Source organism: Sardina pilchardus, chromosome 13 (genome assembly GCF_963854185.1).
Source record: "Sardina pilchardus chromosome 13, fSarPil1.1, whole genome shotgun sequence".
NCBI lineage: Eukaryota > Metazoa > Chordata > Actinopteri > Clupeiformes > Clupeidae > Sardina > Sardina pilchardus.
The window spans coordinates 16,511,830-16,524,541 of NC_085006.1; the positions used below are offsets into that span (position 1 = coordinate 16,511,830).

Genomic DNA, 12,712 nt, shown 5'->3' on the forward strand with positions numbered 1-12,712 from the left:
AAGAGCTGTGAACCTGTAGATGAAAATCTCAGGCTGTTATTATGAGACCAAAATAGATTCGTATTGAAATGTGCAGAAACATCAGCGCTGTCGGCTGTCGGGATTGATATCACATCAGCTGGCTTTCTGTGTAAATATTTCTTCCCCTGCATGACATCGCAGTGGATGTTCTTTTGCTAATACGGGATTATATTTTCTGCGTGTATTTGATCTAAAAATAGGTGCACAAATCAAAGATAAAAACAATGTTGAACTGACATTGGACTATGAGGCACACCTCAAGAAATGCTTGAACACTGCTATTCCTGAGAATAAGTGAACGCTTGACCTCAACGACATTTTCCTCTGGTCCCCCCCCCCCCCTCCCCCTCCCCCTCCCCCTCCCAGTCCCTGAGATGGACCTGACTGTGTCCGGAGAGGCAGACGGCATCAACGCACTGTGCAGCCAAATAAACATGTCCTTCACCAGACCATCCGAGGAACTGTGTGCCAAACCCTCCACAAATGGCTTACCAGTCAGCACCATCCCCCCTATGATCCCCCCTCCGCCTGCCCCCCTGCAGGGTGAGTCACCCTTGTCACGCCTCTGGTGCTGTGTCAGGAGAGTGTGTCAGGAGTGTGTGTCACAGCCACGTCTTACTGCTTGGATGCTTGAAAATAATATGAATCCAAAAGAGTCAGAGATGATCCGCACACCAGATACCTCCCATTCAGCGTTTTTTTTTTTTTAATGTAATGTTGTTTTGTGACGTTTCACAAAATAAATAAAACACTGTGAATGGGAGCTATTTGGTGTCCAGATCACCTCTTGTTCTTTTGAATACTGATGTGCTGGTTCCTACACTGATGTGCTCCAAATATAGTAGACAGGTTGGGAACATAACATTAATGTGTGCAACTTAAATGTATAACAACGTAGTCAAGACTGTAGTTGTAGACTGCACGTGAACTGATTGCGGGGGAAATGAATGGGATGTTAAGCCATTTCCTGTCTCCTCTTTCCAGCCACCACCTCGTGGGTGCAGACGGAGAGCCCAGCGCAGGCGCCCCCTGCTGGGCCCCAGGGGGGTCACAAGCGCACGCCCTCAGAGGCCGAGCGCTGGCTGGAGGAGGTCACCAAGGCGGTCAAGTCCACGCAGTCGACTCCGCCCCTGCCGCCTCCGCCCACCCAGCAGCCTCCTCCGGTGCCCACCCTGCCTGGTCCTCCGTTGCCCACCCTGCCCGGTCCGCCGGTACCCACCTTGGCGGGCCCTCCGATGCCAACCATGGCATGCCAGCCGGGCTCCCTGCCCACGTCCATGCAGCCGTTCCCGCTGGCGTTCGACGCCACCCCGGCGCCGGTCGGCATGTTCGGCCAGCCGCCCCTCCAGCCTGCTTTCGTGCCCATGCAGGCCTACATGCCCACCTTGGCCAACAGCATGACGTACCCCAACGCCAGCGTTCCGGTGGTGGGCATCACCCCGTCCCAGATGGTGGCCAACGTCTTCTGCACGGCGGCCGGGTCAGGCGGCGCCGCGGCCTGCATGGGCGTCAACATGGGGCCCAAGACCGGCGTGATGAACGCCGGGCACCAACCGGCCTTCCCCAGCCTGCCCGGCGGCTACCCCGCAGTGCCCTTCACCACCACGCCAGTGGTCAACGGCCTCCCGCACAACCCCATCAGCGTCACGTCCAACGGGGCCAATCACTGCACGGGAGGCACCAGCATGAGCATGGCGGGCAGCCTTGGCAGCCTTGGTAGCCTGGGCAGCATGGGCAGCATCGGCATCGGCGGCAGTGGTGGTGGCGGCGGCGTCGGCGGCAGCGGGGGCAGCGGGGGCAGCTGGCCCATGGACGGCGCGCCGCCGCTGTCGGCCAATCCGCCGGCTGACTCTCAGGAGGCCGAGCGCTTCGAGGCGAAGTGGGCGGCCCTCGAGTCCAAAACGCAGCCCAAAACAGCCAACCCCTTCTCCAACGACTTACAAAAGACCTTTGAGATCGAGCTTTAACTGTGTCGAACAGTGCCAGGGGGATGGGGGGTGGTGGGCTGGCCCCCGTCCCCAAAGCAAGACTGAAACCACTTTGCTCCACCACCCCCATTCCCCCCCCCCCTCTCCCCCATGCTTTTCCTTCTCCTGTGTAGATTTTATCCTCCTTTTTTTTCCAGTCTACCAAGAGAGTTTCCAGCAGGCACCTGTACCCTGAATGCCATGAGAGGATTGTTTCCATGTGGAGTGTGTGTGTGTGTGTGTGTGTGGGGGGGGGGGGGGGGGGGTTGTCACCTTGCATTCTGCGTCCATTCAGAAACAAGCCCCCCTCCCAGAACACTCAAAGCCCCAGAGGACACATCGGTCACTGAGTCACGCGTGCCAGGCGTCCGTCATGGCGTTAAGACGGCGAGTTGACGCTTGAGTTCATAGGAGCTGTCACGAGCGATGATCACCGTTCACGAGCAGAGCGAGGAAAAAAAAAAAGACTGGGAGTGCTTAAGCTGATGAACTGAACAGATGGTCCGGTTTGCTATTTATTATTTTACATTTTTACGAGCTATATGTTAAAAATCTGATATTTTTATTCCACAAAAAAAAAGACATGGGTATGTTTTGATGGTTTCCCTGTATTTATTTCTGTTGAGCGGGAAAATGGGAACTGTAATTTTGAGCGGGAGGACAAATGACTCACGACGCGAAAAAGCTGTGTAATGTGAGCCACACTGATGGATGCTGTGCCGACTGACGAGAGAGAGCGAGTGTGCGAAAGAGAGAGAGAGCGACAGGGAGAAAAGGAATGAGTGAGAGAAAGAAAGAGAGTGTGTGTAAATAGCATGTTTCTTTTTTACTCTCCCTCTATGTACTATCCCCCGAGTGTGGCTTTCACTTGTTATTCAACCTCAGTGAGTCACTGTTGAAACCACCATGTCACCAGGCCCTTCATTACACTTGGCCCGCCTCGCTAGGGCCACCGGAATGTGCTAGAGTGTTCTGGAAGCTTCGTGAATGGCACATCTGACATCAGAAAGGGCCATGGAGTCCAGTTCTTCATTACAGTCCTTTTTTTTTTTTTTTTAATGTTCACCAAAGGGAAGTTGTCATTGTGCAGCCAGACTCAAAGGTCATAGAGGATTAAAGGTGATGGTTTGTCCTTGAATAGAGCGCCTGTACGAGCCTTGAGAGGAGTGTCTCGGAGTAGAAGGCATCAAACTGCCCCAGAAAAGATGCGGTTCTGGGACACAGGTACCCAGATCTGGCATGAATCTGGCACCACATCAGCTTCCATGGCAGTTGCAATTTAGAATGCTGCTACCACTGAACCTTCCTCGTCTCCTGGAGAGACAGTTACAACGTTATCCAGACACAGTAATCGAAGAGGCTTTCATTTTTCAACATCAGTTATCCGAAGGAATATTAAAAGACAGTTCTTTTTTAGAGAAAGACCCGGAGACCTGATCAGTTCTGTGACTCAGGTCTGAAGAAGACAAGGGCACACCATCTCATTCAGCAGCAGAAGCAGCAGCAGTGACATTTAGAAAAGGTTATGGCGTCGTGCAGGGTTTGTTTGAGCTGGCGCGGTGAATTTTGTTGGGGGGAACGACTGCAGGTAGAGGACTACAGAGGGATCTAGGAAAGGTTGACTAGAGAGGGCTGAATTAGAAAAGAGAGGGGCAGAAAAGAACGAGGGAAGAGGAGAGAGAAGTGGGAGAGGCAGAAATGACTTATTGCTCAGAGAATGTGGAGGACCAGAGGAAGTAAATGAAAGCCTTTGTGAAGGGACTGGCAGGTTACGATTGTTTAAGCATGGATGAATTGATTGGAAAAGAATTTTTGCTAAAGGGAAGGAGTGATTGAGCGCTGTGTGGAAAAAGCTATGTTTCCTTTTATTTTTTATATCGAATGAGGTTCCAAATGTTCTTATTTATTATTTTATCACTGACAAAGAATTTATTTTTTCAAGTAATCCAAAAGTTTGACCCTCAAACTAGTTATTTCCATTCCATCAGATAGACAAAATGAGGGAATTGCGTCACATTGTGCCAATTCCTGTGGCTGTTCTCGTGTATTTTAGACAGTATGTACACATCAGTTTCTTTTCTTTCTTTTTTTTTTTATCTCCTAAAGCGACTAATAGATAAACACTAATAAACAGAGCAGAGAATACTGCGCAGGGCATTCCATGCTTCTAATGGCATGATGGTCCATTGAGTTTGACCAAATGAACCAAACAAGCCTGACATGATAAAGGATTCAGTGGCCCCAATATAGGGAACCGAGGGATGGGATTGGCACAGGGCATCCTGGAGGGCGAGGGGCATTTCCCAGTCACAGAAAAGAGCTGGAAGGCGGAATTTAAAAAGCAAAATATCCGTCTTCTTTGACAACTGCACTGCAGAACCAGAGATCAGCTCTGTGGGCCCCGAAGGCTATAGTGAGGAGGACTTTGAAGGGTTGTTTGGCCAGTTTCTGTTTTGTGGAAAAATGGAAGTCAATATCACACACACGCACACACACACACACACACACACACACACACACACACACACACACACACACACACACACACACACACACACACACACACAAACACACACTCACACACTCACACACACACACACACACACACACACACACACACACACACACACACACACACACACACACACACACACACGCACGCACACACACACACATACACACAAACACACATGCTTTCAGTTATATCAGAGCTCCTTGACTGGATTCAGCTGATAGCTTGGCATGCAACAAATTGACTGGTTTATTTTCTTAATTTGCGGGTCATTAACTCCTACTTAGCGGGCCAAACAAGGCCAGCCCTCTCTCTTTTGTGGGGCACAATGACACTCTTGCCTAATCCCCCCCATCCCAAAGACATGAACGTGGTTGGTAGGGTAGGAGATTCCTGACTAGCTTTCGAGGGAATGTCTTTCATTATTTTGAAGTGGGGAAATGCCGCCCCATGTTTTATGCAGAGGACAGTCATGGTGGAATTGGTGTTAATTTATTGGCTCTGGCCCTTTTTTCCACAATAAAAAAAGAAATAAATAAATGAAATTAAAATGTAGGTTGTTCAAAACAAACTAAATTACCTCATAAACTTGATTGTAAAACTGTAGTGTAGTGATAACAAGCCAGTGGAGTTTATTTTTAATCTTTATTTACAGAATTTTGTATTTAAACCTACATATTTGTATTGTAATTACATTGTACAAAGATAAATAAATAATATAATATTAAAAAACCTTCTTGCATTGGTGGTTTGTTTTCTCTCCCTCCCACATCAACAGCTTCTTCTAAGATGTCCTCCTTGGATTCTCCTAGGATACTTCACATAGAAAGCACCACTTTGGATATCTTTCATTTCTACCAGGAAGACTCAGTAGACAGAATAGAATCAGATAACAATTTAATTTGAAAGGAGTTGCTAGAATACAAGTATAGAAAGAGTTCGGGATAAACATCAATCTTTGGCGCAGGCCCCCGTCTCGAATCCGTCCAGGGATGAACGGAACCCAGATCCTGCTGGTCGAAGAAGCAGGGGCGAAGAGCCTACCCCCCGATGTCGAGACCGGGACCAACTGGCGGCGGTGGTTGTGAGGGAGAAGGTGCAGATAGCATGCTGCGGCTGACAAGATGAAGACTGCTGGCCATGGTGGCTGGAGGGGTGGTGGAGGGAACGACGAAGACGGCGTACTGAGTAGCAGAGAGAAGTGTTAGAAAGAACAGTTTTAAAACACCCGCTGAATTCCTATAGGCTAGCACTGATTGAATGAATCGTAGATTGGGGGTGTTCCCCGAAAATGTAAACATGGCTATGATTCGTTACGTGAATGAATGAGTGGAGTAAGAAAGATACACTACGAGTCTCCCTAGTAGAACTTTCGCTGAAGCTATCATATCTTTTCATACAGACTCTTCTCAACAGTTAATTAACAGTTCCCAACACAGTTTGATCTATTAAGCCCTGATGGCCAAAGGTTCCTGCTTTGCACTGTTTTACACACTATTCCCAGGCAAGACAAACAGTAGCCCATGAAGAAACAGGCCCAAACATGCCATCTACTTCTCCCATTTCCACTTCCCAGGGCCCACCTGACACTGTAAGGGTCCGTCGTGAGACAGGTTAGTTTTACCCTAGGCCTACTGATGATGTGTTGTTGCAATGGTAATCCTGCTCAGTACGAGAGGAACCGCAGGTTCAGACAGAATCCCTCCCAGACATAGCGATACCCATGCGCCTAAGTGCTTCGGTTGGTCTGGAGTAGCCCGGGCCCCCTCACTCGTAGACGACTTGATTCTGAACTGATTCTGACCTGATTCTAACTGTAAGACCCCTCCCTGTGAGCTGTTCTTGGTGAGGCTCCCTCCCTTTCCACCTCAAGCTGGCGTGTGGTGAGCGTTCTGCTGCATAATGGCTGCTGTGCATCACCCAGGTGGGTGCTACGCATCGGCATCGGTGGTGATTATTGGGGGTCCCCCTCGACTATGAAGCGCTTTTAGGTGTCTTGAAAAGTCCTGTATAAATGCAAGTTGTTGTTGAGAGAAATGCAAGCCAGAACACTGTTGGGTTCCCTGGCTCCCCCCCCCCCCCCCCCCACAGAAGACAAGACTCGTCTTCACACCCTCCAATCAAGCATCCTCTTGGCGCAAGTTCTATGGCACTGTGAAGCTGCGATGAAACCCCTCCACCCTGAGGATCCCATTTGGCACACAAAGAATTCTTTGTGTACACAGAGCACTGCGTGTGGAACAATCTACAGCTAGCCTACACAGTGATGTTCCCATGTCCCCATGTTACCCATGTGCAACCATGAAGTGTTCGGTGTACAGGCTGAGTGACCAACAAAGCTATTTCATTTTGGTTATTTTTAGATGATAGAGATCTTTCCAAACTCGGCAGCTGGCGCATTCATTTCAAATGGGTAACTCATGAGAGATGCCGCGATGGCGCTATAAACATGCAGCTCGACATGGGAAGGGCGTGGGACACGACACTGGGACTGAGTATGTGTGTGTGTACATTGTGCAGTTTTACTCCCCCGAACACACATACCCTGTAACCCCCTTCCGAGCCCTCCGCCGGGTTTGTCGGGTTCATGACCCGGAGTGAGGATTCCGTGGAATGCTCCATCTTCATTCCCAAGTTTGCCTCCGTGCAAAGCCTCACGCGCACTAAATGTCAGTGCAGTTTTACTTTACCATCTTGTCTATAACACACCTTCAACACACAACTCCCTGCACAGCACACTACTACTACTCCCTTGCCTTCCCTACTCCTCTCATGTGATGGTACTCGGTGAGACCAACTGTTGTGTGGGTGGATATCAAACCTGAGAAACCACACATGCAATCTCTGAGGCGGGCTCAGGGTCAACCATGCAGCATATCCCCCAGCAATGGATGCCTGCTTTCCCAGAAAACACTAGAAAAACATGAAAGTTCTCCAAACAAGACACTCTGCTTGCACTCCCCCACCCCATTCCGAAGGAGAGGAAGAGGAGGGGGGGAGTGGAAAGCAGGATGGACATGTGGGAAAATGGGACGAATAACATGGACGAGTTGCCATGGAAACCATGAGGCAGAGTAATTTATAAACATCCCAAAACGGCCAGCGTAAGCAGAACAGCACAGGAGCCAACAGAGCAGAGGGACCGTAAGTATCAGCCATAATTATGGTGACATACCATGAACATTCAAGAACAACAACAACAAAAAAAGATTGTGCTCACATGCAGATGCAGCAGTTTTTCTTACAGCCTTGTGTCCCTGTGGAAACTCTGACCTGGATATATTGATTGGAGCATCAACAGGCTTATTTCTAATTAAATTCTTAAAATGAAAACCCTTTGCACTGAAATGTACAAGCTTACACTTGCATAATGAAACACAAATGCTGATCGTATAATACAAATTGCAAAACAGTTTTCAAAAAATAGCACATTAAGTAGTGTGTTATTTTTGATGGTGTTTTTCTTTCAGCAGCAGCAGGCATTCAATTCCAGCCAGAATACACCACACCACGACGGCTCAAAATTTATGAAGTGATCATGACGAAAAATTTAGGACAAATGTCTCCATCACTGTAATATTGATGATGTGCGACACACAAATAAAACAGCGTTTGGCTTTCCAGCCTTCCAACTGGCATGAAACCGCCACGGCGCCAAAAAGCCAGGTGCCCTAGTATGACCTTTGCTAGTCACACTCCGGGGATCAAGGAGGAAGGCAATTGCCTTTTACCTCCTGGAGGCAAACACGGCTACATGTTTAATTGGGGGAGCTATTTGTCGTCGTCTACGTCAACAGTCCCATCAGCCAGCCCCCATGCGCCACTGCACCGCCTCCCTCCTCTCCAGCTGCAGTGCAGACAGCTTGCCTGGGAAGCACAGAAGCACCTGGTGCTGGAGACAGCACAGGCCAGGCCAGACTTACAGTGTTGGCCTGTTAAGGGCATTAACAGCAACAGTAGTAATGAAGCAAAGGAATGAAGTATGTTTCTTTTCAAATGCCTTTCCAGCCAAACGTGTTTTGATTTAGACTTACAACCCTTTCAGTTAATAGCATTCCTAGGATCTAGTGTATAAAGTGTATGTATGTGGTATCAAAGACAGTGATGGTCTTGTGAATGTGATTGCATTTTTTTTCTGAAGACTTCTGCCATGCTCTCTGAGAGAATCTCTGAGAGAAGCCCTTTCAGTTAATAGCATGCATAGGAACATACTGTATAAAGTATGTAATGTATGTGGTATCAAAGAAAGTGATGGTCTTGTGAATGTGATTGCATTTTTTTTCTGAAGACTTCTGCCATGCTCTCTGAGAGAATCTCTGAGAGAAGCCCTTTCAGTTAATAGCATGCATAGGAACATACTGTATAAAGTATGTATGTATGTGGTATCAAAGAAAGTGATGGTCTTGCGAATGTGATTGCATTTTTTTCTGAAGACTTCTGCCATGCTCTCTGAGAGAATCTCTGAGAGAAGCCCTTTCAGTAAATAGCATGCATAGGAACATACTGTATAAAGTATGCAATGTATGTGGTATCAAAGACAGTGAAGGTCTTGTGAATGTGATTGCATTTTTTTTTCTTCTGAAGACTTCTGCCATGCTCTCTGAGAGAATGTCTGATCTTCAGCCACGGCAACATGATGAGGGTGTGCCATTGTCAATAGCGGAACAGATGGTGGAGCTTGATAACAATTACAGAAAATATTAGAGAAAACCGGCTCCTCTCAGAAACAGCACTCCTCCCTGGAATGAAAACACTGCAGGGTTGGCAGCTTGGCCGGTGGAAGGTAAAGTTTCTGCCAATAGTCTAATTTCAACTGGTCGAGTGGGAACGGATTCTGTGTTTCTCCACCTTTTTCTTTCTCTGCCCCCTTTCTGTGCTGTACTGTACATGTCCCCTAACACTCTCTCTCTCCCTAATTTCCAGCTCGCTCCTCTCTTCCCTCTCACTCCTTCTCTTTCCCCCTCTTCACTCTCCCTCCTCTGTCTCTTCCTCTCTGCTACCCTCTTCTTTCTCGCTCCCTCTTTCTCTCTCTCTCCCAACCTCTCTTCTCTCCCTGCCTCTACAACCCACCTCTCTCTCTCTCTCTCTCTCCGAACCTCTCTTCTCTCCCTGCCTCTACAACCCACCTCTCTCTCTCTCCGAACCTCTCTTCTCTCCCTGTCTCTACAACTCACCACTCTCTCTCTCTGCCTCCCTCCAAACCTCTCTCTCCCTCCCTCCAAACCTCTCTCTCTCTCTCACTCTCTCTCTCTCTCTCTCCGAAACTCTCTTCTCTCCCTGCCTCTACAACCCACCTCTCTCTCTCTCTCTCTCTCTCTCTGAACCTCTCTTCTCTCCCTGCCTCTACAACCCACCTCTCTCTCTCCAAACCTCTCTTCTCTCCCTGCCTCTACAACCCACCTCTCTCTATCTCTCTCTCTCTCCAAACCTCTCTTCTCTCCCTGTGAGTTCTCTCTCTACAACTCACCACTCTCTCTCTCCCTCCCTCCGAACCTCTCTCTCTCTCTCGCTCTCTTTCTTCAGGCCTAAGTCCCTGTGCCCTGGCAGTGGCCGGCCCTGGCAGTGCCAGCTCCCCGGAGCCTGTGCCAGCGGTTGTCATTCATGATGGCCGCAGGGGGGGGCCCTCCATCTCGGGCTGAATGCTAAAGGCTGGCACACAGAGACCCGGGTGTACACGGGCATCATGACTGGGGAGGGAGCGCCGGAGGCCTGGGGGGAAGAGGGGGATGGGGGGGTGGACAGAGCTGACACAGGCCAAACACAAAACAGACAGGAAGACAGACTTTGGGGCATTCAGACGAGAGGCTGTGCAGGAGCAACCTGGGAACAAACTGACACACACACGCACACACGCACACACACGTGTGCACACACACACACACACACACATGCGCGCACACACACAAGCACACACACACACACAGATATACACATAACACACACACATACCCATACACACACACACACACGCACACACACACACATACACACACAGATATACACATAACACATACACATACACACACGCACGCACACACACACACACACACACACACACACACACACACACACAAGTGGACACAGAACACCGAGAACCTAGGGAAGCTATGGAAATGGACAAACGTGCAGGTCAGCAACAACGTGAGAGGGAGAATGACAGGGGAGGGGACATATCAGTATGCTGAGAGGGAGCAAAATCCAAGCGAGAGAGAGAGAGAGAGAGAGACACACACTGAGAATCAGAGGAGGCAGATGATGGCTGAAGACAAGCACACAGACAGACAGACAGACAGATGGTGCTTTTTAGATGACATTCACAACCAGACTCAAAATGCTAATCGAGTCCAGCCTACACACACACACACACACACACACACACACACACACACACACCACAGCCCAGGACAATGCAGACATACACACACACAGACATGAGAGTGCAGATAAGCTGGGGCGTCAGATTTCAGCGGGACATGGATGAGTCGCCGAGCTAAATGGCGAGTGCTAACGCCACTGGGAGATGATTTACGAGCTGTCACGCTGACGACAGTCTCCCAGGGGCAGAGGCGCTGCCAGGCCGAGGCCCGACTCCAGAACAGATCTGGCACTCATTCGGATCCGGATCCGGATCAGGACCAGAACTGAGCCAGACCCAGACTAAACTCAGTGGCTGCTGCATGCAGTTCGTGGTGATCAAAGGGCTTTGGGAGACTTCACATAACTCTTTGATAGCTTATGAAAGCTCTCCTCCAACATATCTGGAAAGGGTGAAGGGTAGAGTTCTAAAAAGGCTAAATTGCCATGCGCTTTTATTGAGATGCAGTTGATATGCTGGTAAAAGTCGCCAAATGCGAGTACAGACAAAGTCCCCAAAATATGAGTGCAGACAACACAATAGCACACAATGCAGACACCGCGGTTTATGCAAGATGGAGAGACATTAATGAGGTCAAGAACTGTGTTATAGGAACATAATGAGCCACAGTGGTCGCACAGACCTTCCACAGATGACCCATTTCTTCAGTCAACCCCGAAAGAATGAGCAGCCAAGGGGTTATTCAACAGAAGGCCCCCACTACACCCCCCCCACACACACACCCCCACCATCAGCCACAGAAGTCCTCCCTCCCCCAGGGAAGAATGAGATACTCACCCTGAGACAGGGGGATGGTTACAGGTCACCTTCAGGATCAAGACTACTGAGCCGTGTTCATTTGCTTTCTATTTGGATGTAATTGTATACGCACACAAGCACTGTACCTGAGTGTGCATGACAGGAAGTGTGAAAGAGAAGAGCAGTATTTACACTTTTTGACTTGCCCCCCCCCCCCCCCCCCTTCATGCTGTATGATGATACTACCTTGGCTCTGTCTCTGTCCATCTCTCTCCAACACCGTGCAGTCCGTCATGTTTTAGATATTTCATTGATTCATCTTTGGCTGGCTTCTTTCTTTTTTTGTAGTGTTGTAATGTTCTCCTTGGCATGAAGCATTAATATTACATTATTTATGAGTTCAGAACATCAATACATAACAAAACATTACACTGAAAATGAGCACTGAAAGTTTGACTTCAGTGCAGACTACATAAGTGTACTATATGTACACTTCAGTGGCTGAAAATGCCAAGGGAATTGTGGTCTGTTAATAGCTATAGTCAAAAAGGAGACTGCAGGTATATTACACACATGACCATAAATCACAGTGACACAGAGAGAGAGAGAGAGAGAGAGAGAGAGAGAGAGAGAGAGAGAGAGAGAGAGATGCAGAGAGAGAGGGAGCAAGAGCGTGAATGAGAGAAAAAGAGAGGAGCCATAATGCTCTTATATGTCCTTTTGTTTAAAGATTGTTTTATCTCTGGATTTTGATATGTGTCTCTTTATTCATACTCCTAACGATTCATCGGAATCACTGTGTCAAGCACAACTTGCAATAGTCTAGTGGTGAGCACACAGGAGCACAAAGAGAAGGCTTGGACTCCCTCTAGTGGTGAATCACAGTAACCACCCAGTTTGGATTTTTCTAAGCAATAGAAAGAGTTGTAGGTCAGTGGGCCTTATCGTAATGACCAGCCTTTCAGTTATCTGAATAATTTGAATCATTTGACCAGAGGGCTTCCCCCTAATTTATTATGTGGACCCAGCTTTTCAGTAAGCTGATGTAAGAGCCTTGGTCTGGAATACATTTTTCTCAAGTGACCTGAGTTTTCTGTG

General features: G+C 48.5%; 1 protein-coding gene across 2 annotated transcripts in view; it reads left to right on the forward strand.

The window, feature by feature from the left end:
- Positions 1-2,168, forward strand: part of numbl (NUMB like endocytic adaptor protein) — a 50,352-nt gene extending 48,184 nt beyond the window's left edge. For both annotated transcript variants that reach the window (XM_062552668.1, XM_062552667.1), the window contains exons 8-9: positions 388-564; positions 1,006-2,168. In XM_062552668.1, the coding sequence (XP_062408652.1) occupies positions 388-564; positions 1,006-1,988 (1,160 nt within the window). In that variant the 3' untranslated portion in view covers positions 1,989-2,168. The remainder of the gene's footprint in view (positions 1-387; positions 565-1,005) is intronic.
- The last annotated feature ends 10,544 nt before the right edge of the window (positions 2,169-12,712 follow it).